General features: G+C 50.7%; 1 protein-coding gene across 4 annotated transcripts in view; it reads left to right on the top strand.

Annotated features, from left to right (window-relative positions):
- The first annotated feature begins 3,466 nt into the window (after positions 1-3,466).
- XPO6 (exportin 6) overlaps positions 3,467-25,285 on the top strand; it is a 52,376-nt gene continuing 30,557 nt past the window's right edge. For 3 of the 4 annotated variants that reach the window (XM_068699657.1, XM_068699654.1, XM_068699652.1), the window contains exons 1-6: positions 3,468-3,723; positions 16,668-16,758; positions 18,407-18,519; positions 21,389-21,586; positions 24,072-24,231; positions 24,634-24,711. In XM_068699657.1, coding sequence (XP_068555758.1) covers positions 3,721-3,723; positions 16,668-16,758; positions 18,407-18,519; positions 21,389-21,586; positions 24,072-24,231; positions 24,634-24,711 — 643 coding nt within the window. In that variant the 5' untranslated portion in view covers positions 3,468-3,720. Of the gene's footprint in view, positions 3,724-16,667; positions 16,759-18,406; positions 18,520-21,388; positions 21,587-24,071; positions 24,232-24,633; positions 24,712-25,285 lie in introns of all 4 variants that reach the window. The other variant, XM_068699653.1, reaches the window with a different exon arrangement.

Raw genomic sequence — 25,285 nt, 5'->3', positions numbered from 1 at the left:
CTGGATTTGAAGAGAGGCGCAGACAGCTGCTGGGTTGGAATTAGACTCAGCCTCAGCCTGGAGGCAAAACCCAAACTCTGCAAAACTGGAATAAAGCAATTAACTGCAATGAATATTTGAGTGTGTGACTGAACAGGCTGGAACGAGGACTGGAGCTGTGCAGGATGCTTCGGCAAAAGGGCTTCAAACCAAGTTCTAGTGCATTTCTGTGTATGGTTACAATAAAGATAACCGGGGGATAAACCATGCAGTAAAGAACAATCTTCACAAACTCTGTTACCTTGGTCTCCCAAGGTAGCCATTTGGCTCCATGGTGTCTCCCTTTCTTCTGTATTTTATTTTATTTTAGACATAAAGTTAGAAAAGAAAACTTTGATGGCTTTTCCCGACTTGGGCTGACTGGGACGTAGTCGGAGCCTTACTGTCTCCCTCTTTAAGATGAAAAAGCCCAGATTGAAACATAAGGGCTGCAGACAGCCAGTGGTTTCCCGGGCCAGGGCAGTGCAAGACCTTTTATTTCAACAGCAATTGAAGGCATGAGGATATTTTGTTGTCCTTGGAGCAGATGTTGCTAGAACAGGGACAAAAGCTTGCGGAGCTCAGAGCACATTGTCAGCCCCAAATCCTGTACTAAAATGTGCTGCACGCCCTTTGGGTTTTTCAGGGGAAATAGGAACACAGGACAAAAGCTCCCTGTAAGGATCCAGCATTTTGGCACCTTGGCAGAAGGCTAAAGCCGGCAGCTCTCGCCTCTGGGGCCTTCTGCCTCCAGCAGGAGCTGGCAAAAACTGTGCCAGGAGCAGAAGCCCAGCTCCAGCCTCCCAGGCTTTCCTCCAGCCCTGGCAGAGCAGGTACACGCTCCTCCTCTCTGCTTTCTGGGTCCTGCCCTGTGCCCAGCTCAGTTTTCTTCTTTCTCTCGGTGCCCACCAGCTTGTTCAGCGCCGTCCGTGTGCCAAACCCCTCCCGCTTCTGGAGTCTCTTTTGTTAGGCAGAACAAAACCTGATGCTCCTGAAAATGCAGTGTGGGGAGAAGCCACATCCACAGCCCCAGGAGGCAAGGTGCGAGCGGAGCGGCGACAGCCGCAGCTTTGCATCGGGCAGGAGGCTCGCCCCGGTGTGAAACGTGCACGCTGGAGCACATGTCAACAAACAACGTGCTAAAAGAACACACCACGATCATGAGATGATCCTTTTAATAGTCTCCATGGATACCTGTCCCCTGCCAGTGCAGCTGCGGTGGCCCGAAGTGACGATCGGTGGAGTAAGAGGCTCCAGGCTCCGGGAACACGCGCGCAGGCACGTTGCTGGGCTCAGCCTCACATTTCGGAGACGCTGGAGAGGCTTTGGAGACGGTGCAGTGCCTGGCACGTAACAGCAGCCAGAGTGATCTCCAGAGCAGCCCGACAATGTCAAAGCTGCAAATCTTTGTGACAAGATGTCACGAGATGGGTGACGAGATGTCACCCCAGGGCACGGACACTGCTGCACAGCTCAGTCTGGGAAGAGCTGCAGCACCCGGACCCCAGGTGAGGTTAGGGCTCAGGTCTCCAGCCCTTTATGCACGAGGGGTTCACCTGCATTTAATTGAGCCCTGCCACTCAGGGCCCTGCATTTTAAGGACAAGAATGGTGTTTCCACCAACAGGGACAGGCACGGGAATGCCCAGGACGAGGGGCTGCAGGGTCAGCACGCTGCTGAGAGGCAGCCACAATGAGAAGCAGGGAAGTGGAAGAAATTCGACAGTGGAAAAAACACGGACTACTCAACCATAATCTTCTTGCTAAGCCTTGCAGTTAGTTACACTCCCCTAGAGGGTTTATTTCTCTCCCTCTCCTGTTGTGTTTAATCCTCTAATGTAACTGCAAGCATTTGCAATATCCTCATATGTATACAGCCCCCCTCTAAAGCCTATTAAGCCACCGGTTTCAGCGCTCTCTTGTAACGGGAAATGCCACAGGAGACTTTGGGAACCATAAATGTTTTGATCTGTATTAACTTCGCTGTTTTTAGGCTCTGATTGGTCCTGGCTTCATTTTGAAAGGCCATAGCGAAGGGCTGAATTTCCTGTTTTAGTCGTGCCCCTCTTCTCGATCTCCCCATTACGTCTTCTCTGCCAGCTCCGTCAGTCATCAGAAAACAGAGGGCGGCAGAGCGGATTGAAGTAAACCCGCGGGGTTGCAATTGGTCTCTGATACCCGGTAACCGTTCGCTACTGCTGCTGATTAGGACCTGCGGTGTGAGGATTCTCCCTCCTTGTTCATTATTTAATTAGTTACACAGGCACGAAGCCAGTACGAGTGTTCTTGCATGCGTGTGCCTGCCTTGCAGGGTCCTTCACTGAAGGCTCTCAGGGGAAGCAGCCACCCGGGGAGGTGATGGGGCCCCTGTACCCGGTGACGAGCAGGACATGGGAGATGGGACTGTGTGAGGCGTGTGGGCACCGGAGGGAGGTCTCTGCCATGACCTACCGGGCCTGTGCCCCTGTGGCGATGGCATGGACCGGGCAGCCAGCAGTGGATGTGTGTGTGCCCCACACTGGGACTGTGCCAGGGGTGTGAGAAACGCTCTGTAGCCAATAACTTAGGCTCAGGCAAGGATCTCAGTGAAGCAGCAATTTTATTTCTGATTGCAATGCCAGGCGTCCCACAAGCAGGAGCATGCCTACTAGTTCCATAACAAACTTTATATATATATATATAAATATATATATATATATATATAATTTATTTTCTATATATATATATATATTTATTTTTTTTTAATTTTTTTTTTCTCGATGACCAGGACCCTCCCGTTTCCCCACGAGTGGGCAATCCAGGTTCACAGACTACCCGGTGCCTCACAGACAATACGTGGCTCTCGGTTGCTGGCCTGTTATAAGCCAAATTCCTTTTGACTTTTTAACTCTTGGAGGCAGTGATGTTTCTTACACATTCGTGATTTTTATTTATTTTTTTAATTAGGTCATTCCCACCTAATTGCTCTAAGGGTGGCCTGCATTTTACAAGGTCCCTGCTAAGCCCATCTCAAAACCAGATCCCTTCCCTCCAACCAAGGTAATTGTGCAAAAAGGGCATTTTTATCCCCAGAATGGGCAGCAGGCTTTGGGGCCAGGACTAGGCCCGAGCCTGCCCCCCCGTTGCCTAGCAACGCACGTGCCGCGCAGCCCCGCCCTTCGGGGAGGGGGCGTGGCCATTGTATGACCACGCCCCCTCCCCATCGCCCCGCCCCCTCTGACACGCGCCAGCACCGCCCCTTCCTGCCGGGCGGGCCTCGCCCTTTGCGCACGCGCAGCCGCTCCGAGTGCGGGAGGGAGGGAGGGGGGGGGAAGAAGAAGGAGGAGGAGGAGGCGCCGCGCCCTCCTCCAAGATGGCGGCGGCGGCGTGCGCGGCGGCGGAACGCGCAGGCGCGGCTCGGCCCCTTCCTCGCTTGCCATTGGCCGGCGGCGCCCGGCGGCCGCTTCCGGTGGGCGGGGCGGGCAGGGCCGGGCCCCCCTCCCGCTGCGCGGCGGGACGCGCCTCAGGCAGCCCCGGGGCCGCCGCCGCCGCCGCCAGCCCCGAGCCCCGCTCGGGCCCTGCCCTGGGGCCCTGCCCTCCGGCCGCCTCTGCCCGGCGCTGGGGGAGGCCGGGGGGGGCCGCGGCCGCTGCATGGCCGCCGCCCGTGCCATGAGCGCAGCGAGGCGCCCGGCCTAGAGCCGCCCCGAGGGAGCCGCCGGCAGCCATGGTGAGTGCGGGGCCCGGCCGGGGGCTGCCCGCTGAGGGGGAGGCCTCAGGGGGGTGGGGGGGGTCCGGGGGGGCTGTGGGGAGCGGTGCTGGGGGTGCTGCTGCCGCCCCTGCCCTCCGCCGCCGCGCCCTGCCCGCTGCCGCCGGCCCCACAGCCGAGCCAGCCCCCATCTGCCCCCCCACAATCTCTTTTTTTGCCTTTTCGCCATGCCCAGAGGCAGGATGAGGAGGTCTCGGTGCCAGGGGGGAGCCTGCCCGTGGGGGGGGGGCAGCGGTGCTCGGAACCCCCATGGCCGCCTTAAGGCTCGCTTATTTTTCTTAATATTTTATATATTTTTCTGATTTTTTTTTCTATTATTCTGCCTGGAGGGGAACCTGGCACTGCCCTGCAGGCAGGGGGGAGCCGCAGGCACCCATTTTGCAGGTGCCCGGGAAGCAGGGAGCTGCCCCCGGCCCTGCCTCCCCGCAGGGTCCCCCCGGGCAGGGCAGCAGCCCCCGCGCTGCCTTTCAGCCCCTTCTATTTTCAGCCCTCGGATGTCTCCGGCTCGGCCTTCTCAGCCCCCTTTTTTGTCAGGAAGTCGGTTTGTAGCTGTAAATTTGTCACCCGATGGGCTCCTGGCTCGGCTGCCAGGTGTCACTCACAGATCTTAGCGCGGCCTCCCCTGAAGCTACAGCCCAGGGCCGTGCTCCCCAGGTGGGTTTTTTCCCCGCGAGTCCCCCCGCTTCAGGAAGATGAGCGGCTGCCATGGCTGGATTTTGAGGGCTGGGCAGGCCCGTGCTGTGCAGTGAGCTGTGGCTGTGCTTGTGGAACGAGGTTACAGAGTCCTGTGCTTCGGGGAGCACGCCAGTAAATACAGCTGGCAAAAGGGCTGCTTATTTCTTCCTTTTCCTTCCTGGAGCTGTATGCTTCCAGCCTGCTGCGTGCCAAATCCCCTCTTGTTTTTTTTTTTCCTTGAATGTTAAATACCTGGTTCAGTCCCAAGCCAGGCACAGGGTACAGAGGTGAGAAGCAGGCAGGGGCTGTGCTGCAGAACTGGCTGTTGCAATGCTTCGTGTGGCTGCAGTTTGGGATTTTCCTCCCGTTCTCGTTCCCTTGGAGCTGCGGATGGGCCAGTTCTGCTGCCGGCATGCCCTGCTGCCTGGGAATAGTGGGGAAAGCGTGAAGATGAGCTCCTGCGAGGCGTGCTGGGAATAAATACTGCGTAATTAAACGGCGCTGTCAAAATACAGGCTTGTGGGAGCAGGTTTCGTTAGTTAAAGTGGGTTAAAACAGAAGGGTTTGAGCAGTAGGGGGGTGGTGAGTTATGGCCTGGGCAGGAGCGAGGAGAAAACCGAGGTGGTGTGAGGGGCACCAAGGGCACGAGGGGAACTGCAGCGGGCTCCTGGTGTAAACAGGTGGCAGTGCGGGGTGTGCTCCACCTCCCCCCATGGCTCAGGAATGCTGCGCTGCCACTAAGAAGCTGTTTGGTCTCGCAGGAAGCTCGGATCAGCCTCTTGCTTTGTGAGGTATCAATTCCTGCGGGCTTTGCGGTCGTGGCACCGAAGCTGGTGCCGTGCCAGGCTGCTGAGCCCCGTTTAGCAGAGATGCAGCTTCCAGGCGGTGCCTTTCTGGGGAGAAGGTGTGCGCCAGCCTTGGTGACGTTGTGACATCTTTGTAGGGAAAGAAAACGGTGTAAAACTCGGGCATCTCAAACGGATTTCGTTGGGGTTGGGTCTGTGGGCCCTAAATAGGGAATAACTAGCTGCAAAGTGCTCGTGTGCTTCCCAGTCGAGTGTTAGGTTTCTTCTAGGTGATATTAGAGAATATTCAAAATGAATATTTGTGGGCCAAGTCATCAACACTCGTGTTTCGCATCCCAAGAAGCCATGCGGTTGTTTCACCTCCAATCCTTTTGCTCTTTTTCTGCTCCCAGTACCCTGAGGGGAGGCTCAGAGAGCAGCGGTGATGCCCAGAGCCCAGCAGCCACCCTCCAGGTGCCTCCTCACCTCCCCGGGGGGGCTGTGAGGCAGGCACTGACCTTCTGGAGAATGTTCTCTTTGTTTAGCTGGGACTTGTGTGGTGCCAGCAGCTAGAAGAGTATCTTAGGAGTGAGGTTTCCTTCCCAGAAAGGCTGTTTTGAGAGGTGTAGGGGCTTTAAAATGGCACGGGAAGCTGTTGGTGCTAGCTACGAAGCCGGGCACTCTTCTTTCCTGTTGTCAGCAGGCCTCGGGCGTGCGCTGCGAAACGGGAAGCGTCCACCACGACCAGCAGCAGCCGGCCCAAAAAAACCCGGGTCCCTGTTCTGCGTGAGGCAAATATAACTCTGCAGAGCTGGGAGGAGGCAGCGGGCGTGGGCAGCTCGGCTCCTTCGAAGTTTTTCCCGGCAGCATCCTGGCTTTGATTTTGGAGCCCCCGTTATCAGCTTGCTTTTTTTTTTTTTTTTTTTTTTTTAGCAGTGAGCGCTGTCACTTTTTTACGCTTAAAGCTTCCTCCGAAGAGCCCACGGTGGTGTTTAAGCCTTCCACGTGCTGGGGAGTCCGGGATGCCTGGAGTGCTGGATATCCAGCCAGGGGGCTGGCGAGCTGCAGGTTGTTTCCAGGGAGCTTGCTGCTGAGTTACCCAAGCAGCCCACGTTTTTTGTGAGCTGCTGAGCTGGTGGCCCGGGGGCTGGCTGATCCGAGCCCCTCTCGGTGGCCCCGCTGCCTGGCTGGGAAGCTGGCAAACCCTGGGGACAGCCTCCAGGAGGAGATGGAGGGGAACCCGGTGAGGCTGCGGGGCGCTGCGGCAGGCAGGAAGCGCTGGTGCTTGGTGAGGTCGCCTCCGCACCGCGGGGAGGCCTGCGAGGTGGAGAGGAGATGGAGCGGGGCCTCCCCCCCTCTGCTCCCATCCTGCCACCGTCAGCATCAGCGCCGGGCCCCTGGGGTGGCAGCCTGAGGTTCTGGCTGCCTCCTGGTATCTCCTTTGTGCGTAGCTGAAAAAGGAAAGTAAATCTTTTCAGAAAGCATTCTGACTCGCCGTGCCGTGCGGGGAAACGAGAGAATAGGAACTGGTAGGTCCTCGCCTCAGCTTGAACATCTGGCTTCCTTTTTCGGCCTGCAAGTCACGTCACTTTTTCTGCCCCTCCGGAGCGTTATCCCTGTTTTATTAAATCCTGAGACGAGAGCTAAGGCTTAATGCCCGCGAGCCACTTCATGGATTTACCATCTCTGCAGCAAAGCCTCCGTGGCTGCGGGAGGCAGCACGGTGCGCTGCAGGGCTTGCTGGTGGTGCTGGGGCATCGTTGGCAAACCTGGGTTTAACTCAGCTCTGGCAGAGCTAAAAGAAAGAGGCATCAGGAGTGGGTTTGCAGCAGGAAGGCTGGTCTCCAGTGCAGCTGGGAAGGGGGCTTCCCCCTTGGCTTTGTCTCGGTAGGATGGTTACACGTCGTGCCCTTCAGTATCTGCATGTGGTGCATTAAATTCACCATGTTTCAAAGACCTGGGTAAGCTCTACGGCCTCCAGTGAGGCTAAAAGGTATTTAGGCAGCGTTGTGGAGCCTCAAGGTCCATCAGATGAGTTTAACGCCCATCGTTAGGTGGTGCCTGTTAGCTCAGAAGAAGGATCTGCCACTGCTGTGTGCAAAATAAGAGAAAAAATGCCAAGGAGTGTTTGTATCTGATGGCTGGCTGGTCGATTAATGCGTCCTAAAAGCCCTCCGAACCCTTGTCCTGTGTCAGTCAGCTCCCTGGCAGCGCCTACATTCCTATATTTGTGTTTGGGTCGGTGCTGCCTGGGCCTTCCTGCATCCCAGGGGTTCCCGTGGCCGTCTTCTACTCCTGTGAGAGAAGCGAGGCCTCTGCCAGCTTCATTTGTTCCAAGCAGAACATCATTTGTGGAGGTGCAGCGTGCAGCATCTGCCTCCCGCTCTGTACAGGTCTGCTCCTTCCAACCGAGCACAAATATTGATGGTTTGGGAGAGGGAAGAAGCAACTCCCATTTTCCCATACAGATTATCTTGCACACGAGCACCTGGAGCTTAGGGGAGGTGTTTCTGCTGTGAGGCAGGGCTTTTTGCAACCTTCCCCTGACACACACATCGTACAGCTTTCTTTAACAGTTCGTGATTCCTACTTACAGGAGAGAAAACTTTCTCTATACCTGTTTCCGACTCTTTTAGCAACATGGTAAATTCATTAATCCCCAATCTTCCCCGATCCCTCTCCCAGGGGAATCCTGCCCAGAGTTAATTTCTTTTACAATTTTCCAACGCGCTGCATTCGTGCTCCGAATCATCTTGTATTTGGTTCAGCATCTCCAAGTTTCGTAGCCGGGTCTGCACGCCTCTGTCTATTTTTAGCGGTTTGATTTAATATTTTATTTCAGCTTTAATGGCAGCATGAATTTCTTTCGGAGAGGGATTGTCATATTTCCTTTTTTCCCCCTTTTTTTGCGAAAAGGAGCCAGGATGCTGAAGTCAGCGTTGAAGGCAGGGGACACTGCCTTCTAGATGATTTTTTTTTGTCTTATGGGAGATAATTTTGTCTGAAAATCCTGTGTTGTGCCTGGGTGATGCTGTCCTGCTTCGCTACTGTCCCCCTCCACGTACCGGTGTCCGGTATGGGGCAGAAGGCTGAACCATGCACTGCTGCTGGGCTTTCTACATGCAAACACAAAGCAAGGGAAGAGGAAGGCGATGCAAGGAGCTGCAAGGACAGCCGGGACGCCAGGAAAAATGGTTTGCCCTCGATGGGGAAAAGGTGCGGGAGTTTGGGCTGCTGCTTCATGCTTCCCGTGAGCCAGGTCGCGCTGACCCGAGCCCCCTGTCCCAGGGCCACAGCCCTGAGAACTCCCCCGGAGGCTTCCTGCAGCGCTTCCCCAGAGCCCAGGAGATGTGAGGGCGAGGAGCAGGCGGCTGGTGTGAAACACCCCAAAGCGCAGAAGCGTTATCAATAGCAACATCTTGTTTGCCTTTCAGTGGAGGAGATGTTTTGTCTGAATGTGCTGTTCTTTGGAAACGTTCAAACGAAGTCCTGCAGAGTTATTCCCATGGTGAGCCTTACCCACATCAGTTCCATAAATGCTCTTAAGCGCCCGACACAAGTTCTGATGCTCTTGCCAGGAATTAAATTTGCAGTGCTGCGGGTTTTTCTGTTCTTCAGCGGGGTCTTATAAAACATCGTGCCTTTGTGTACAGCAGCCACCTCCCTGGAAAGCAGGTCTGGCTGCCGTAGCATTGGGCAAGGTATAATCCTTGTCCCAAGCTCTCTGCAGCACAAACCTTGCTTTGATGTCCCTTTGTCTGTGCTGGGAGAGTTTTTCACCAAGGTAAGGGGATTTTTCAGCGCAGTCAGAATCTCAGCAGGGGCTCCCTTTGTGTAGAGGGAGCTGCTGGTGAATAGGAGTGCCATGGTAAGAAACCTGCTGAATAATCCTCGGCTTCTTACATTCACTTTCTCCTTTGCTTGCTGTAGTACTTTCAATTTCCATCTCTGCAGACGTGCTCGCTTCCAGAGACTCCTAAAGGTCGGATTGCAAACGGCTGCAGTTGGGTGTTTGGCCCCTGTCACTGAGCTGTCTGCAGGCTCAGATAAATAGGGGTTCGCTTTCAGGGTCCTGCCGGCAGTGAACTATTCGAGAAGTGTTTTGGAAAATCTGTGAATGCTTCTTGGACAGCTCAGCGCTGATATGCGGGGTGCCAGGGTTACTGCTCCTATCGCATCTGAACTCTTCTCCAGTCTCCTCCTCCCTGGTCAAAGGAGCCACCACGTCTGAGTGAGTCACAAGGAAGAAAGCTTTTGAAGTATCAAATACCCATCCGTAAGAGCATTCACAGTGCTCTTTGTAGGAAGACTCAGTTAAAATGTGATAACCGGTGCATGTTTTAGACTGATTTCAACTCAGAAGGCTGTGCTTTGTGGGAACTTTCTTAAGTTCATCTTACAAAATGATGTTGCTGCCGCTGCTGTTTGTCGCAGCCCATTTGAGCAAGGTGCACACAGTTTCCTTAACACTGTAGTTTTTGATTTCCTGGTGTGCTCTCCAGCCCCGATATACTTCTGTCCGAAATCATGTAGCCTTGAGGGCTGTTCCCCACCTGCCTTGTTAACACCCAGCTTACCCCAGATAAGATGCCGGGGATCCCCAGACGAGCGCTACCTCAAAACGCAAGAGCCGGTTGCGTTTGGCTGGGCAGCCCTCGGGGCTGTTTGCTCAGGCCTGGATTCCCCTCCCTGGAGAAAGAAGGAAGTGACCTGCACCCCGTGGCCATCGCCCCGAGCAGTCCCACAGGAGCCTGGCCCCATGAGGACGGGCAGGGCCCTCCTGTCCTCATCGCGGGCTGGCACGGGGAGCCCTGATGGGTCCTGATGCCACCATCGCGAGCCTGTGCCCTGCAGGTGGGGGGTGCTGGGCTTTATTATAAGGGATTTAAGCTGCTGGTGTACACTGGGAGGCAACCAGTGAGATCCCAAGCACCGTGTGGAGCTCCAGCAGCCATAAAGCAGCGTGTGGCCGGCCCCGTGCAGCCTGGAGGGCACGCAGCACGCCGGGCCCCGATCCTCTGGTGGTGCCCGAAGTAGAGGTGCTCCACAGCGGGGCTTGTGCTGGTGCCACGGCTCAATCTGCCTGTGCTTTTGCCGGGTTGCTGCGCTTGTTTTATTCATCTGGTAGGTTTCTAAAAGAATTTGTAGGCGTCGAATTTTAATGCTTCATGCTTGCTGCGTTTCCATGTGTTACTGAGCACCTTTTGTGAAGAGCAGAGCCCCTGCTCAATGCTCGTTGGAGGACGCGCTTCCCCGGGGTTGACTCTCACCATGAAGAGCCTCCAGTTTAGGAGGGAGCTGATTTGGCCACTTGAGCCTGCTAATCAAAGCTCAGCCGTAAAACCTGCAGCCTGGTTAACCGAGCCTGCCTGCACAAGAAGATTTAAGAAACGTGAGCCCGTAGGTATTCTGAAAGGTGCCTGATTACTGGTGTACCAGGCGGTGTTTACAGGTAAGCTGATCTCTTTATCCTGTTGGAGGAATCAGCTTATCGCTGCTGCCTCTCCGTAGCCCGCTCTGCACAGCAGCCTTCAGCCTATGATCATTTTTAGTCCCCAGCTGATGTTTACATCGATTCCTGAAGTGTAATCTGGCATTTCTCAGCTGAGGAGCTGTAGGGGCAGCTGTCGTGCAGGACGGCAGCTCCATCACGGCAGAGGGACTGCGTGCAGTGTGGTGCGTTTGCTGCCTTGCTTCGCTCCTGTCGGTTGCCTTTAGATAGCAGAGGAATTCCTGACATCTATGGTAGATCTCTGGCCTAAATCGTGGGATAAGAGAAAAGTTTGCAAAATCAGCATCTCATCAGCGAGCCGCTGGACTGGCGGCTCCTGAAACCAGTGGGCCAGGCGACCGGGTTGTGTTCTGCAGCCGGAAAATCTCTCGAAAAGGCACCAGGAGCCCGAGCTGTTCTCAGAGCGCAGGGTGAAGCCGAGCCTAGTTTCTGTTCATTAAACCACAAAAACATGTCTGAAATGCAACAAGGAAACTGAGAGTAAAGACAGAGCACGGCTGATATCATCAGCAACGTACTGCAGGGGAGCACGTACGTGATGGGCTGTGCGCTGCTTTGTGTTTGAAGACTTCAGGGTGAGCCTCGTAATGCTGTTACCGAGACCCTTGGAATGCGTGTGAAAACCCAGACTTGTAAAGCTGTGAGCTGGAAATGATTAAAAGCAGCAAGTATTTCAGTAACGCGCAGCTCTGCCTCTGCGAAGCGCGCATTCAGCCTTTCCAGAAGATGTGTTGGGTATCACACAGCCTTTTTTTTTTTTTTTTTTTTTAAGCACTCCATAATTCTGCTTTTTGTTGCTAAAAATAACGCCCCGCTTCGGTTCTTTCATGAGCTTGGCGGCGTGGAGCGGCTCGAAGCTGCTCTGAGGGATGGCTGCAGCAGCGAGAGCGGCTGCGCTTTGCTGACGGCAGCAGGAGGAAGGCTGCTGTGAGCCACACCAGGCTCGGGGTGACCCCGCCATCTTCTGGGGCTGTAATTAGGAACTGCAGCTGCTCATTGTCACCTTAGGTTAGGGTTTGGGCAGGGAGGGGTTCCGGAAGACACCCCAATAATTGGTGAAGTAAGAGCCTAAATAATTATGTTAGGACACGTGCACGGGTGTTGGAAGTGTATAATTACATTCCACAGCTTCCACTGCGTGCTTAAAAGTGATTTACAAGGCTAAATAATATGGATAAAAGGAAGAAAAACCAGCTAGAGGGTTTGTGTGTGTATACACACAGCCATGCCAGTGAGTAACTGCAGCGAGTTGGAAGCAGGAGGCTCCCAGGTGGAAGGGGATGGGGCAGGGTCACTTGGAGGCAGCAAAGATGGAATTAATGAATTTTATTACACCAGCAGTTGCCATTGTGGTGTCTCTGTGTTTTCTTTTAACCTTGCCCCCTGGCTTACTGGTGGCACGATGGAAATTCCTGCTGGGAACACTTCAAACCAGAGGTAGGGTTTTTCCTAAATGCTTTCTTGCAGTCCCTCCCCTCCTGGACGAGCCGGTACCAGCACGAGAAGCAGACGTAGCTGATGCTCCTTTTAGCCGAGTGCCTGAAACATGCTAAGATCCAAACCTCGATAAGCAGCAGGAGGCTGAGCTGTGGTGGGCTGCGTCTCGTGCTGCTGCTGGTAGGAAGGGGGTATGAAAGGAGGTTCGAAACCATAGGAAGTCAGGGTTGCGTGTGGCAAAATCCCCCCTCAGCATCCAAGGAGGCTGGTCCAGGGCTGCCCAAAGTTCAGCTGGAGTCACCTGCGTAATGGTGCAGCCTCAATTAACATTTTAGCAAACAACCAAAGCCCCTGTAGAGGGATTGCCTTAATTTTGGTTTAGCGATACCCATTTCCAAACGCATTAAAACAAAACCCAGCCCTTTTTACAGTTATCCTCTGCCTGGGATGCTGTATTTAGAGCATCGTTTGTATGATCGATGCTCTGCTGAGCTGTTAATAGCAGCCATTAAAAGGTTAACAGCTTGGGTTTTTATGGCAAAGCATTAGAGAAGAGCTTTCCGCTACCAGAAATAATCGTTTTCCTTTTTAAAAGCATTTATTTATGAAAGTAAAATGTGACAGCCGGGCACGGCCACTGAGGCTGATGTGTTGGAGCTGTTCTGGAGGTTCAGTCTTAAGAGAATGTAAAATGAAAAAAAAAAGGCAAATCTACTCTAAATGAAAGCTTTATAAGCACTTTCCTGTTTTCCAGAATGGTCTTTTGTAAGAGGGGAATGTCTTTTCTGTAAGAGAAATCAGTTAATGGCTCTTCCATCTCCAAATGCAATTTTACAATAGCTCTGAAGCCGGCTGGTTTCGTTGCGCCTTTCTCTTTTTTGGTGCTTTGCTGGACGGAGAAGCTCTTTAAATGTGCAAGCACTTGATAGCAAACCTTACAATGTCTGCCCAAAGAGGAAGCTGCGTTCTCAGCTGCGAATCCCTCATCTTTCTGAGGGTATGAGATGGCTGTTAAAGGTTGGAGCTGATAGATAAACGGGCTGAGTAAGCGGCCACACACCTCTCGATAAGCTATTGAAACACCCTTAACAAACGTGGTGAGACCGAAGTGGGGATGGGATGGGTGTGTGAGCTCCCAGCCTGATCCCGGTCACACGGGGCACTTCCTCTGAGGGTGGGCGATTTCCAGGGACGAGGTATGGAGCGTGGACATCCGTGGCCATCTAGGAAGAGGTGCGTTTGCTTTCTTCCTTGTGCTACCACCTCGGGCACCCAGCTGGTTGCAGCACTGCTGGCCGGAGCGTTGGCTGAAGGCAGCAGCAGAGATGCTGAACACAACAACAGCCTGACCGTCCCTGCTGGAGGGAGCTGGAAGCAGGGGGGTGACCGTGGATGGTGACTCGTGAAAGCCAACCTTGGCTGCTTTTAGTGAATGGAGAAGTTTTTTGTGGTTAAAAAAAGCTCACAAGGCTTGCTCTGCACACAGGAGTTAGAGAAATGCGTGGGGTTTCTCTCAGATGGTTGACAGAGGAGAGCAAATGGCACTTTAACTAGGCTGCAGACACCAGCAGGCCTTGGTGGGGAAAGGGGGGATGAAACTTTAGGAAAACGAGCAGGAAGCCTTTCTGCTCCAACAGCTGAATATTTTGTAGTGCCTCATGCAGGTGATGCGTACAGCCAGCCCTTGCCCAGAAACCCTATGGCAAATTTTGCAAGTGGTGGTCCAGCTTTCCTTGAAAACACTTAATTTTTAAAATTTTGTGTGACCCAAATGGCTGAACTTCAGACCCAACAGCAGCTGAACTGAGCACTGAAGGCTCTGACTGCTGGCGGGGTTCGGTCTCACCCTGACTGTCCCATCTCCTGCAGTCATCCACGTGGCTTCGCTGCTCAGGAGCGGGAGCCTTCGGCACTTCTCCCCCAGATCCTGGTGTGCCTTCCTGCTCCTTTGTCCTTCAGTGCCGAGTAAACACCGAGTCCTCGAAGAAAGCAAACGGCGGGAGCGATAACACCGAGGTGCAGCCTCCGAGCAGGTCTCCGTGCCTCTGCAGCTCTGCAGCAGCGTGGCCTCCTTCTCAGGATGCCCTAGTTATCACAGCCTTCGCCTGAAAGACAGATAACTACCGCCTGCCCCAGGAATGGCTCACCTGAGGGGTGCCCAAAAGGCATGGAGAAGCGCAGAGCGCTGCTCTCTGCCGGTGGTAAGAGCGGGGTGCCCAGCAGTGGGCACCTGGGGAGCCAGGAGGTTTGCAGAGCCCGCTGCGGGCAAGGCTCTGATTGCCTCGGCTGATTTGTGCTGCTCCACCTGCCTGTGCCAAAACCTCCAGAGCAGCCGGGAGAAGTCAAATGGGAGAGTGAAACAGTCGGGGAGGTCACGCTGCTGCTTGCTGCCCGAGCTGGCTTCTGGCCAGCCTGGGCTTCTTGCATGAAATCCTGTTTGGAGAGGCCGGCTGGGTGACTTCTACCTCTGCCTGTCCCTTGCCAAAAGGGAAAGTCAGCTCTTGGCTTGGGCGAAGCCCTCCAGAGCAAGTATTTGTCCAGGGACAGAACAATCCACAGGCAATGCACTCGTGCTGCTAGCCTGGTGCTGGTTCCTTTGTGCTTTCGATGCTTTGAGTATGGTGATGGTGCTGCTCGTACAGAAGGGGAAGGGTGTTTGTTCCTGGGAGCAGGCTCAGCCCTCTTCAAAACCTCTGCTCTGAGGTAGTTTGGAGGCAGCGGGGGATCTGTCAGGTGTTTGATGTTTTTGGGAAGCCTGCAACTTCTTGACCCAGAAAAAAAGTGGTTTTATCTCAACTACTCCTCCGAAAGATGGATTGAATTAATGGTGCTAACCCAGTGGAGCCCTGACATCCCTGTGCACAGAGCTAACGCCTCTCGGTGAATTGAGGTGGTCTGGGTCGTGGAGGGACAGGACAGGGAGCTGTCCTCCCATGGAGGAGTTTGGCTGCATCAGATTGACGTGGCCAAAGGCTGGAAATGTTTTTTTGGGTGTTTGGCATCTGGAACTGCTGGTGAGATTTGGTCTGTGTTGAGCAGCAAAGAAGCAAAGTCCGGGGATCTGCTGAAATGCTGGGTTCACGTGTCCTGGTTTCATTGGGGATGAGTAGGTTAGGAAGGGATTTGCAGCAGGGTGAAGCACCCAGGACAGAAATGCATGGAAAAGGCAGCGTGGCTGCATCCCAACATCATGGGAACGGGTCAAGTGGAGTTCTTAAAATCAAGCTCTTACCGCGGGGCTGCTGTTAGCTGGGCAGCAGGGAGCCAGGGCCAGCTGCAAGGTGAAGCCTGCGCTGCCAGGGACTGCGGGTAAATGGATTAAGGAAGTGATAATGGGTGCTTGATCTTGCTTAAGTTGACAAAGTGGCTTTGATTTGATTGTGGGCTATTTTAAGCCAATTGCCCGCTAACAGAATACTTTTTTTTTTTCTTTCTAAAATAGTCTTGGCTCTCTAGAGGCGCATTTAACTGGAGAAAAAGGGGTGGGGAGGCACGAAGAGGCTGAAACCCAGCATTCCTCTGCTAGGTAATCGAAAAAGCAGCATCCCACAGAGCATCCCTTGGTGGGGCCATGCTGGTGTCCTGGCTCGCTGGTGCTTGGGAGAGGAGAGCAGAGGAGATGCTCCTGCTCGGTGCTCCCTGGGGATGGGAGCTGGCAGCGGCTCTGTGCCCACAAGTGGCCTCACTTGCCCAGCTCCCCCCAGCCTGGCTCTGCGCAGAAGGCTGCCAGTCATCTTTTTGTGTTTGTTTTCACTCTTAGAGGCAGAACTTTCAGTTTTCTTTCCCAGTTTGCGTTGTTTCCGTGCAGTGGAAGGCCGCGTTTATTATTGAGCTGCAAACCTTAGGGGAATGACTAACGGCACTGCTGTGCTGGGCCGGGCTCTCCTCTAAGCCTGTCCATCGGCAGGGAAGGGGAGTGCAGGTAGAGAGGCTGACCTCGGCGTGGGGATGGCACTGGGATAAAATGATCTCAGCTCCAGAGAGGCACAGAGCCCCAGGAACCCTGCAGCTGCTGTGTACTGATGCCTTTTTTTTTTAGGGTTTGTACGTACAGAGCTGTAACTGAATATTTCCAAAAAGTAAATTTGGGGGTGGAGGAATGTTGTGCTTTAATTAAACCTCTGAATCCTGTGCATCACTTCTCAAAGCGCCGGGAATTCCTTCAGCTTTCAAGCTGCTGCTGCTTCCGTGGCACCTTTGGTGTTGCAGGAGGCAGCGTGGCACCGAGTCAGAAATGGGAACGGGCTCGGGCTGAAAGCACCTTGACTCGAATTTGCTGCCTTTGGGGGAATTGTTGCTCCTTGGTTCTCGCTGCAGTGAGCAGGTTCAATTCCAGGCAGTTTTGCCTTCTACCTGCTTAGTTTTCGAGTACTTCTGCGTGGTGACTGGTGCCGACCTCCACGTGCTGCCTTCCGTGGAAGTCAGCTGTGCACAGAAGGGAGCGGGATTCAAAGTGGAAATTTGCTTTAATTCCTTTCTTTCTGTGCTGTCCCCAGGCATCTGAAGAGGCCTCGCTACGGGCGTTGGAGAGTTTAATGACAGAGTTTTTCCACAACTGCACAACGAATGAGCGGAAACGTGAGATAGGTGAGTGCAAGCTGCTTTTTGGGGCTGCTCCTGGGGGCTCTCTGCTGCCTGCAGACCTCAGCGGAGGACACTGGGTGGTTGTTAAACACAGCAGACAAAAGTGCTCTGCCTGGTACAGAACTGGCATCTCAGCCTCTCCTGCTGAGGTATGAACATGATAGTTTGGGTCTTGGAGTTGCTGTGGCAAGTCCTACAGATAATTAATACATCAGTAACCCTCTGTTCTGTAAGCACGGAGGTGCAGCTCCTTTCTCCAAGTGGTGACTTGGCTAGGATGGGAGAAAGTTGTTAGTTTTTCTCTGCCTGCACATTGTTAGACTACTTGTCTTGGGAAATGTCTACCTTCTGCCTAGAGATGGAGCGTGGATTTCAGATCTGTACTGCCCTAAGAAGGGAAAGCAGAAGAATGTCCTAATTAATGTGAAATGACAAGTGGGAATAAACAGTGAGGTTTCATTTTGGTTAGTGTTATTAAATATGTCCTTCTGAAAACCAGCAGAGATCTTACAGGTGCTCTAGATTAGCTTCTTGCAGCTGTATTTAATGGGCAGAAGTAGGCTGTTTGCTTTTCTTCTCAGGCTTCTGCCATTTCTGTAACTTCAGTGCCAAGTCTGTGATCAGCATGAAAGATTTCTTCCAGAAGCCTGGAAGAATAAAGAATAAGCAACTAGCAAAGTGTCTTTTTTTTTCTTTTTTTTCCCTGTTGTGGTGATCACCTGCAGTGCTAGAATGACTCTGTCGTGCCTTTCCATTTAGCCCAAATTTAGGTGTATAGCAAATACCCTTGCTGTGCTCCCAGCAGCACAAGGGATGAGTCAAAAAGGAGGTCAGACCTGTGTGCAGCACTGATAACTGGGATTTGTGGAGTAGTTTTTCAGTCCCTTCATTTTTTCAGGGGCTTTTTGGGTGTAGGCTGTATTGCTTGGGAGCTTGTTGCATTTATTAAAGCACAGCCTCATCTTAATTTTTGTATTTTTTAGCTCTTCCTAAAATTTTTCTTGCTTAGAAGCTGAAATGGCAGAGCTGTGGGAAGGGAAAAAATCTTCAGCATTCCCCTGCTCTCCTGGTCAAGTTGCAGGGAAGGAACCCACTGGTTGTTAAGGCTTACACTTGGTTAGCCTGGAGAGCAGAGCCCTTGCAAGTTTTCCTTTTGCCACGTTGGGTGTGTAGTTGCTTGACTTGAGATTACCACCGTATCCTGCATCTGAGTGTTCAGAGAGGTTTTTTTATGCTGACTTGCAATGTCTCAGAGCAATTGCATTCAAGCGAGTGTTTCCCAATGCCGTATGTGTTCTGAAATGCTTGCAGTCTTTCACAGGGACCTGGTATTCCAACATTGGGCTCTAACACTTAGAATAGTCATGCTTGCAAATGATTTTTTGAGTAGCTTGTCTTAATATTCAGCTATGAGTCTGGTGTAGCACTTATTTCAGAGTACACAATTTTTGCCATACCTATTTTGTTTTTATGAAAGCCTGTTGTTAGGTTGGTTTTAATGCTTTTGAGGATGATTTTTCCCCCCTCCCCTGGTTGTTCGAGTTGCTCTGAATATGGGGTATCTTCTAAGCTCGGTGTGCTATACGTAGGTTGTTACGAATCTGTTTACAGATTGGGCTTTAATGTGTTTTTAATATTTCATTTTTTTCAGAGGAGCTTTTAAATAATTTTGCCCAGCAGATAGGAGCCTGGAGATTCTGCCTTTATTTCCTGTCAAGTACAAGAAATGACTACGTGATGATGTACAGTTTGACCGTGTTTGAGGTAAAATGGATATTGTTGCCTGCATGGTGCATTTTCCGTGTCTGATGCAGTTTTATATGGCAATCGATTTTATTTGAAAACCTTTGTCTGAAAAGGCAACCCTAATAAGTACAGTGATAAAGCTTGCTTTTATTGCTTTCTCCTAAAGAGGTTATTTAATGGCAGGCTTAGGGTAGGAGAATATGAATCTTTGTACACAAATTGAAGAATTAACTTCCTGGCATCTCTCAGTACAAATTGCCTGCAGTTTCAGAGGCTGCTTGAGTTTTCTGCACAAAGCTTTTAAGAGTGCTATTGCTTTTATACTCTTTTACGGTCAGAAATGTGTATGATTACCTCCTACTAGCTGCTGCAAACTGTACTGCTAAGAGGGAAAACAAAGTTTCTTTTATTTTTGACATCTATTTTTCTGATGTTCTTTTCTGAATTGCATCCCACAAGCTTATGTGCCAGTTGTTGAGGGAAGGTCGATCTTACAGGACCACATCCCACTTGTTACCTACTTATAAAGGGAACAAAGTTAATGGCTAAAAGCCTGAATATTGATCTGTATAGCTACTGAAGAAACTAAATTATTCTGTGAAAGCTTTGTTTTATCAGCTGATGTCTCAGTGAGCCATGCAGTGTCTTTCCCTGCTGATGTCCTGGGGCTTGGTCAATGTCATGCCTCAATTTGGTCTTTTTTTTTTTTGCCTCTGCACTCTGTTCTGGGCTGGATCAGCAGTCCAAGCTTTGCTCTGAACTCAAGGAGTGTTTATACCCTTTGCACTGGGCCACTTTATGGATAGAGCAAACAACTCTGTTCTTCATAGTTGTTTTGACAAATGATGTCTCCGTGTTGTTGTTGACTTCTTGACTCACAAAGCTCTATTTATTTATCTGGGGCTGCAAAGGGAGGGAGCCTGAAGTGGGGCTGCAAACTTAATCTGCCATGTCCTAAGACCATTGGGCGATGCTTCCTCTCACAAAGGGGTGTTCGTGACAGAAACGATACGGGAGTTGTTCCCTGCTCTGGGGATGGATGTCAAACCGCAGCAGCCTGCAATAATTAAATCAATTTTCATGAAGAGGAAAACATTTGATTACTGAGCCTCTGGTGCTCTAGGGCAGAGGCAGAGGGGGGTAAAGTAGTACTGAAAATAATTGTGCCCAGAACTAAGCAGAACAAAGGAATCAGTGTGCGTGTGTAAACTGAGGGAAGTGAGTTCACAGCTCAGCTGAGAGATTAGGATCTCTCCACTGAGAAGCTGGAATTTCCAAAGTTAACTGCTGTGGCACTGCGTTCGGCTAGTCCTGGGTCAGTCTGCGCCTGAGCCTTCATCACAGCCTTGGGGTCTGTGCTGAATGTCAGTAAAACCACGTGTATGAACACAAGGCTCATCCCCCAAACTTCTGGAGAACGCTGTATTTTCAAGAACATCTAGAAAGTCCACAGCAGATCTGGAATCAAAACTTCCTGGACCCCTTCTGGGTGAATTGTTTCTGCTTGGTTTTGGAAAAGACAATGCCTTCCCCAGGACATTTCCCAGGTGGAGACAGCGGCCGTGTTCAGGCCAGCTGAGTGGACAAATCCCGTGTGCAGTAAGGGATGGATATTAACGCTGAAGCATCTTCCAGTTTTATGGGCATTTCAGAAATTCTCATTGTGGACTAGCAGTGAGGAACTCTCATTTGGCTGGGTCACTGCTGGCTTTTAAGTAGTATTTCCACATCTATAGGGGAGGAGAAAGTAACCTCTGAGTGTATATGCCATACAGAAGGCACATAGATATATATATATCACACATAAACCTGCTCCTCTGTGCTGTGAAGTGATACCTCCGTACAGTGCCTCTATTCTGTGAACTAAATCTGCTTTGACCACAAGCCCAGCCTTCTATTTCCCACAGCAAAGCACGGCACAGTATTTCCTGGCGCTGGATTTTCCAGGCTATATGCCTGCAGATGGATATGCGCCCCTGGAGCAGGCCTCCTACATAAGTTATCCTTCGAGGCTCAGCTACTAATGCTCCGGAGTCCCTAAATGGGATTGTAGCGTGGCAGGAAAGCAATTTGCAACTCTGCCTTCTTAGGGATTTTGCCCGGTTTTTAAGTGGCCTAAAAGCTTTCTGGTAAGTGATGCCCCGTCTCTGCAAAGTCCGCTCGAGAGGTGACCTTCCTCAGACCTGCGTGGCACCAGAGACATCTAAAGCCAAACCTGCTTCCTTTTTTTTTATTCTGCCTCATACAAGGCTGTGCTTTGCCCCTTGAAAGGGCACTGAGACTTTTGTGAACATCTCATGTCGGAGGGGTGAATCTGATAGTGCTATGGTGGGCCTGGGCTCTTATTTCCTTGTTAGAGCTTTCTCCTGTACTCTGTATGGCTTAGAGGGGTGAGCTCAGTGAGTTTTGCTCCTCAGCCTGAGCTATCACGGGCATCGTTTGCCCAAGTCCCCCATCAGGCAGCAAAGCTTATTCCAAGTTAGTGGAACAGGGTCTGTGGCCTCGGTGAAGCTGCTGTAGTTGTGCCTAGACACTCTCCTGTGTTCACACACACTCGTGGTTGTGTTGCTGGAGGTGCCAGGGTTAGGGCTGAGGGCAGTCCCAGCATCTGAAATTTCAGCTTTTTTTGCCCAGAGAGCAAAGCTGCGTGTCAGAGCTGGAACAAAAGAACCATCTTCTGCTTAATCTGCTAATACCTGCTGGTTTGCTGATCTGCAGGTCTGCCCGTTAACAGCCCGTGCTTGGTCAGTGAGGGACACGGATGGCTCTGAAGGCTGTAGCCTTTTAAGGTTCTCCTACTCAGACACCTCAATGCTTAATTTTGGTGAAGTATGTGAGATCAGCGTGTTTCAGGTGGGCTCACTGTGGAGGTCTGTTTCTTTTCCAGAACCTGATCAATAAGATGTGGCTTGGGGTCCCATCTCAAGACAAAATGGAGATCCGCAGCTGCCTGCCCAAACTCCTGCTAGCTCACCACAAAACTCTGCCTTACTTCATCAGGAACAAGCTCTGCAAAGTCATCGTGGACATCGGCCGACAGGACTGGCCAATGTTCTACCATGACTTCTTCACTAACATCTTGCAGGTAAGAAGCTTCTAAAGGTAAAACTTTTCATTCACAGAGGGCTGTAATTTGTTTCCTTGAATAGTGACTTCCCTTGAAGATTAAATACTTGCGTGAAGAGCAAAGTTCCTTCTCTGATTCCTTTTCCTTTAATTTTCAAGTGGCCCATGGCTTCCTACGTATTATACATCTTTCTAGTGTTATGTTGAAAGTGAAGTTTCTGAATGGAGCTGTTAGAGATTTTTTTCACTTAATTCTATTAACCAAATTATCCTGAAAAGCTTTGGCACCTCATCATGTGAAGGCACTAACTGAATGCTGCTGGGGTGTTTGAGAAGTGTGTTTGAGGACCCTGGCTGAGACAGTGCTGATAGTTTGAACATCATTTGTTTGACAAGCAGCTCCTTCACAGTGAAGTTTGGGTCAGATGAACAGCTCCCTGCTGCTGGAGCCCAGCCAGGCGGGTGCTACCCTCCTCTTTGAGTTTGGGTGCTTGGTTTCCAGTTCTCCCAAAATCCTTCATAATTGGCCTAGAGGCTGAGTCTAAACTGAGGTGCTGCTCCACGTTTTTCTACTGATATAATTGCATGATTTGAATGCGGCTATGCCCACAAACAAACCACAAGGCAATTATTGAAGTAAATCAAGGTCCCAAAGTGTCAGGAGCTTTTGTTAAGACAAATGGATCTAGTATTAATTGCAAAATTTGGGGGAAAAAAATGCAGGCTTGGCAAACCGAGCTTGTTACTTACTGGAGTAATCTCTTTTCAAATAGCTCTGTAATCATGTAGCGCAGCACACTGCAATTTTTTCCTGAATTGTCAGTCTGACAATAAGTAATTTAAGACAACTGTCTACATTTACGGTTTTGGCCTTGGTTTTATCTGGATCTGCAATTGAAATGCTTTCTGAGCTTCCACTTGCTCTTCTAGCCATTTGGAGGCTATCTTAGGTGCTTGCAAGCCCACTTCGGGTATCAATTTTTCTTTAAGCCTCTCCTTGTAGACTCAGCCTCTGAGGGAAGTGCTGCTATAAATTAATTTCTGTATCAGAGGCCTTCCAAAAACGTTGAGAGGCATTGGAAGAAAAGCACTAATACTCAACTGCAGGATCCCAAAATAGTGAAGAGCAAAAGCAAAACATTCTGCTCCTGTGCTAGATAGACTTGAGAGTTGCACAAGTCCTTTCTTCTTCTGAGATCATTTGAAGCAATTATTAGATTCTGTAGCAGTAAATTGGCATCACAGTTCTCTAAGTAGTTTCTAAAAGTTTTATTGAGCCATTAGGGAAATGGAGAAGAAAAGTAACTTGGTCTATTGTGCTGTCATTATGCAGAAACAGTAATTCTAATGCTGCCGCTTCAGAGGTACAAAATCTAACGTTACTGAAGTGCCAGGGCCTGGTTTTGCCAGACTTCCTGGCTTTGTCAGAAATATCATGAGAGGAGATGTTAAGTCATCTTTTAATTCACTAACAAGCTGTATGTTTAACTTCCTTTAGCTGTCTGCTCCTGTGCCATCGTGCTTCCTTTCTGAAGGCCAGAGTGATGTACATCTAGACTAAGAGCTTATAGCTGGCTTTTTTTCCCCAGCGTATTTCACCAAACTGTGTGGCCTGGGCAATGTTAAGTCAGTTTGTCTCTGGTCTGGTGGGCCAGTGAGCTGAAGTCAGCCTGCGTTGTTTAATTTATAACTTCAGGGATTACTTGCAATAATTGTGATTGGCTTTAGATTTTTTTTTTCATCTAGAGGGAGTAGTGTATAAATCACTTGGATGTTTCAGGTCAAGAGAACAGCAGTGTCTTCCAGCTGAAAATAAAACTTTTTCCCACTTGAGTGTGTCAGTAATGTCCCAGTGCCTAATGAAGGCGAAAATCACTGCTTTCTCTGGTCCTATTCCTGTGCATCCTGTACATGGTGGAAATCATTCTTTTTAGGGTAAATGTGATTTCCAGAATGAGATGTGATGCAAACGCAAGGAGAGGTTACATCCCTTACCTGCGTTCTGTTGCCATCCAGTATTGGCTGCATTTTTCTTTCTGCAATTGGAAAGAATGTTTTTTTTTGGGGGGGGAGGGGATAGGGGGGAACTGTTTGGCTGATGGTGCAGGCTCCCAGTCTGAGCGTGGCTTCAGCAGCAGCCCTGTTACGTGGTGAACTCCCGGGTGCTGAGGCAATTCTGAGAAGTGATGATGTCAGCAGAAGGCAGTAAACAAGGGGAACAAACTGTTACTGGTAAACATGCTGGAACAGAGAATGTGTGCAACGACATTATGAAAGCTCTCTCGAAACCCCAAGGATTCCCATGGTGCTTGAACTGTTGCAACATAGATTAATGTCTCAGGAAATCCAATACTTGCAGTTCTCTTCCCTCAACATGCACTGCTGCAAACCGGGGGAACTGATACTCGTTTGTAAACAGCCAATACAATTACTGATCTCCTTTCTGTGATCTGACAGTTCTGCAGAATGTTATCACGTGTTGCATTCACGCCTTTTCCTTTCAGTTAATTCAGTCTCCTGTGACCACTCCTCTGGGGCTGATAATGTTGAAAACAACTTCGGAAGAACTGGCATGTCCGCGAGAGGATCTTAGCGTAGCCCGCAAGGAAGAGTTACGCAAGCTGCTCCTGGACCAGGTGCAAACAGTGCTTGGGCTCCTCACAGGTACGAGTTGGTGGGCTTGTAGCCCTGAAACAAGTGCCTTCCTTCACTGTCCCTATGATAACAAGCCTGCATGTTCGTGGTGCAAGGAGGCAAGGTGTGGGGGATGTAGGACCACTCCTGCTGTTAAAAAGCTCAACTGTACTGTTGGGTGACTGGGTCAAAAGACTCTGAAAGAAGCTTGTGCAGCAAAGTAGATATATAGCTGCACACATCCTCCTCTTTATAAAGGGATTGAGATTGTCTTTTCTTAGTGACCCTGAAAAACTTACTGAGTCCTTGTACAGAATGTTCCTTGTTCAAGCACTCAAGATGTGTTTTAGCGGAGCGCTCTGTCTCCAGTATGTTTTTGTTAGATCAATCTGTCTTTTAGCAGTCTGTTCTGAAAAATATCTCTTTGGCCAGGTATTTTGGAGAGCATATGGGACAAACACAGTGTTACTGCTGCCACTCCACCACCATCCCCAACTTCAGGAGAAAGTGGTAAGGACAGCTGAAGCTGAGTACTTGTCTTTAAGCTACATAATATTATTTCCATGCGCTTTAACTTGCAATATCGAGTATAGATTCCTTCCCTTATGGTTTAACCTTTTCCTAAACTTGTTCGTAGTCCAACAATTTCTGGTCAGAAAGGCAAGCTTCACCTGAAGAAGCAATTTCTATTGCAGGGGATGCCCCACTTGCAAATGGTGCCTCATTCAGGACAGCCCTATTCTCAGACAGCAAAAGCTTTCTGAAGCATCAGTTCAAAACGCTGTTAAATCAGTGAGTTGGCATTGTGTGGTGGTTTCACATGGGTAGGCAGCTAAACTTCACTACACTACTCTTTCATTCCCCCTCTTCAAAGGAAGAAGGGGAGAAAACACAATGGAAAAGTGTTCAAGGGTTGAGATAAGGACAGGGAGATGGCTCACCAGTTACCATCCTGGGCAAAAGAGACTCAGTGTAGGGAGATTAATATTTTGTATTGCTTATTACTAACAGACTAGAGCAGTGAGAAACTAAAACTGCGGGACTCCACTCACAGCAGCCACCCTTGTAAATCCTTGGTACCACA

The sequence above is a fragment of the Anas acuta genome, chromosome 15 (genome assembly GCF_963932015.1).
Source record: "Anas acuta chromosome 15, bAnaAcu1.1, whole genome shotgun sequence".
NCBI lineage: Eukaryota > Metazoa > Chordata > Aves > Anseriformes > Anatidae > Anas > Anas acuta.
The sequence above is the reverse complement of the archived record's forward strand: the minus strand, read 5'-3'. Positions and strand labels throughout refer to the sequence as shown.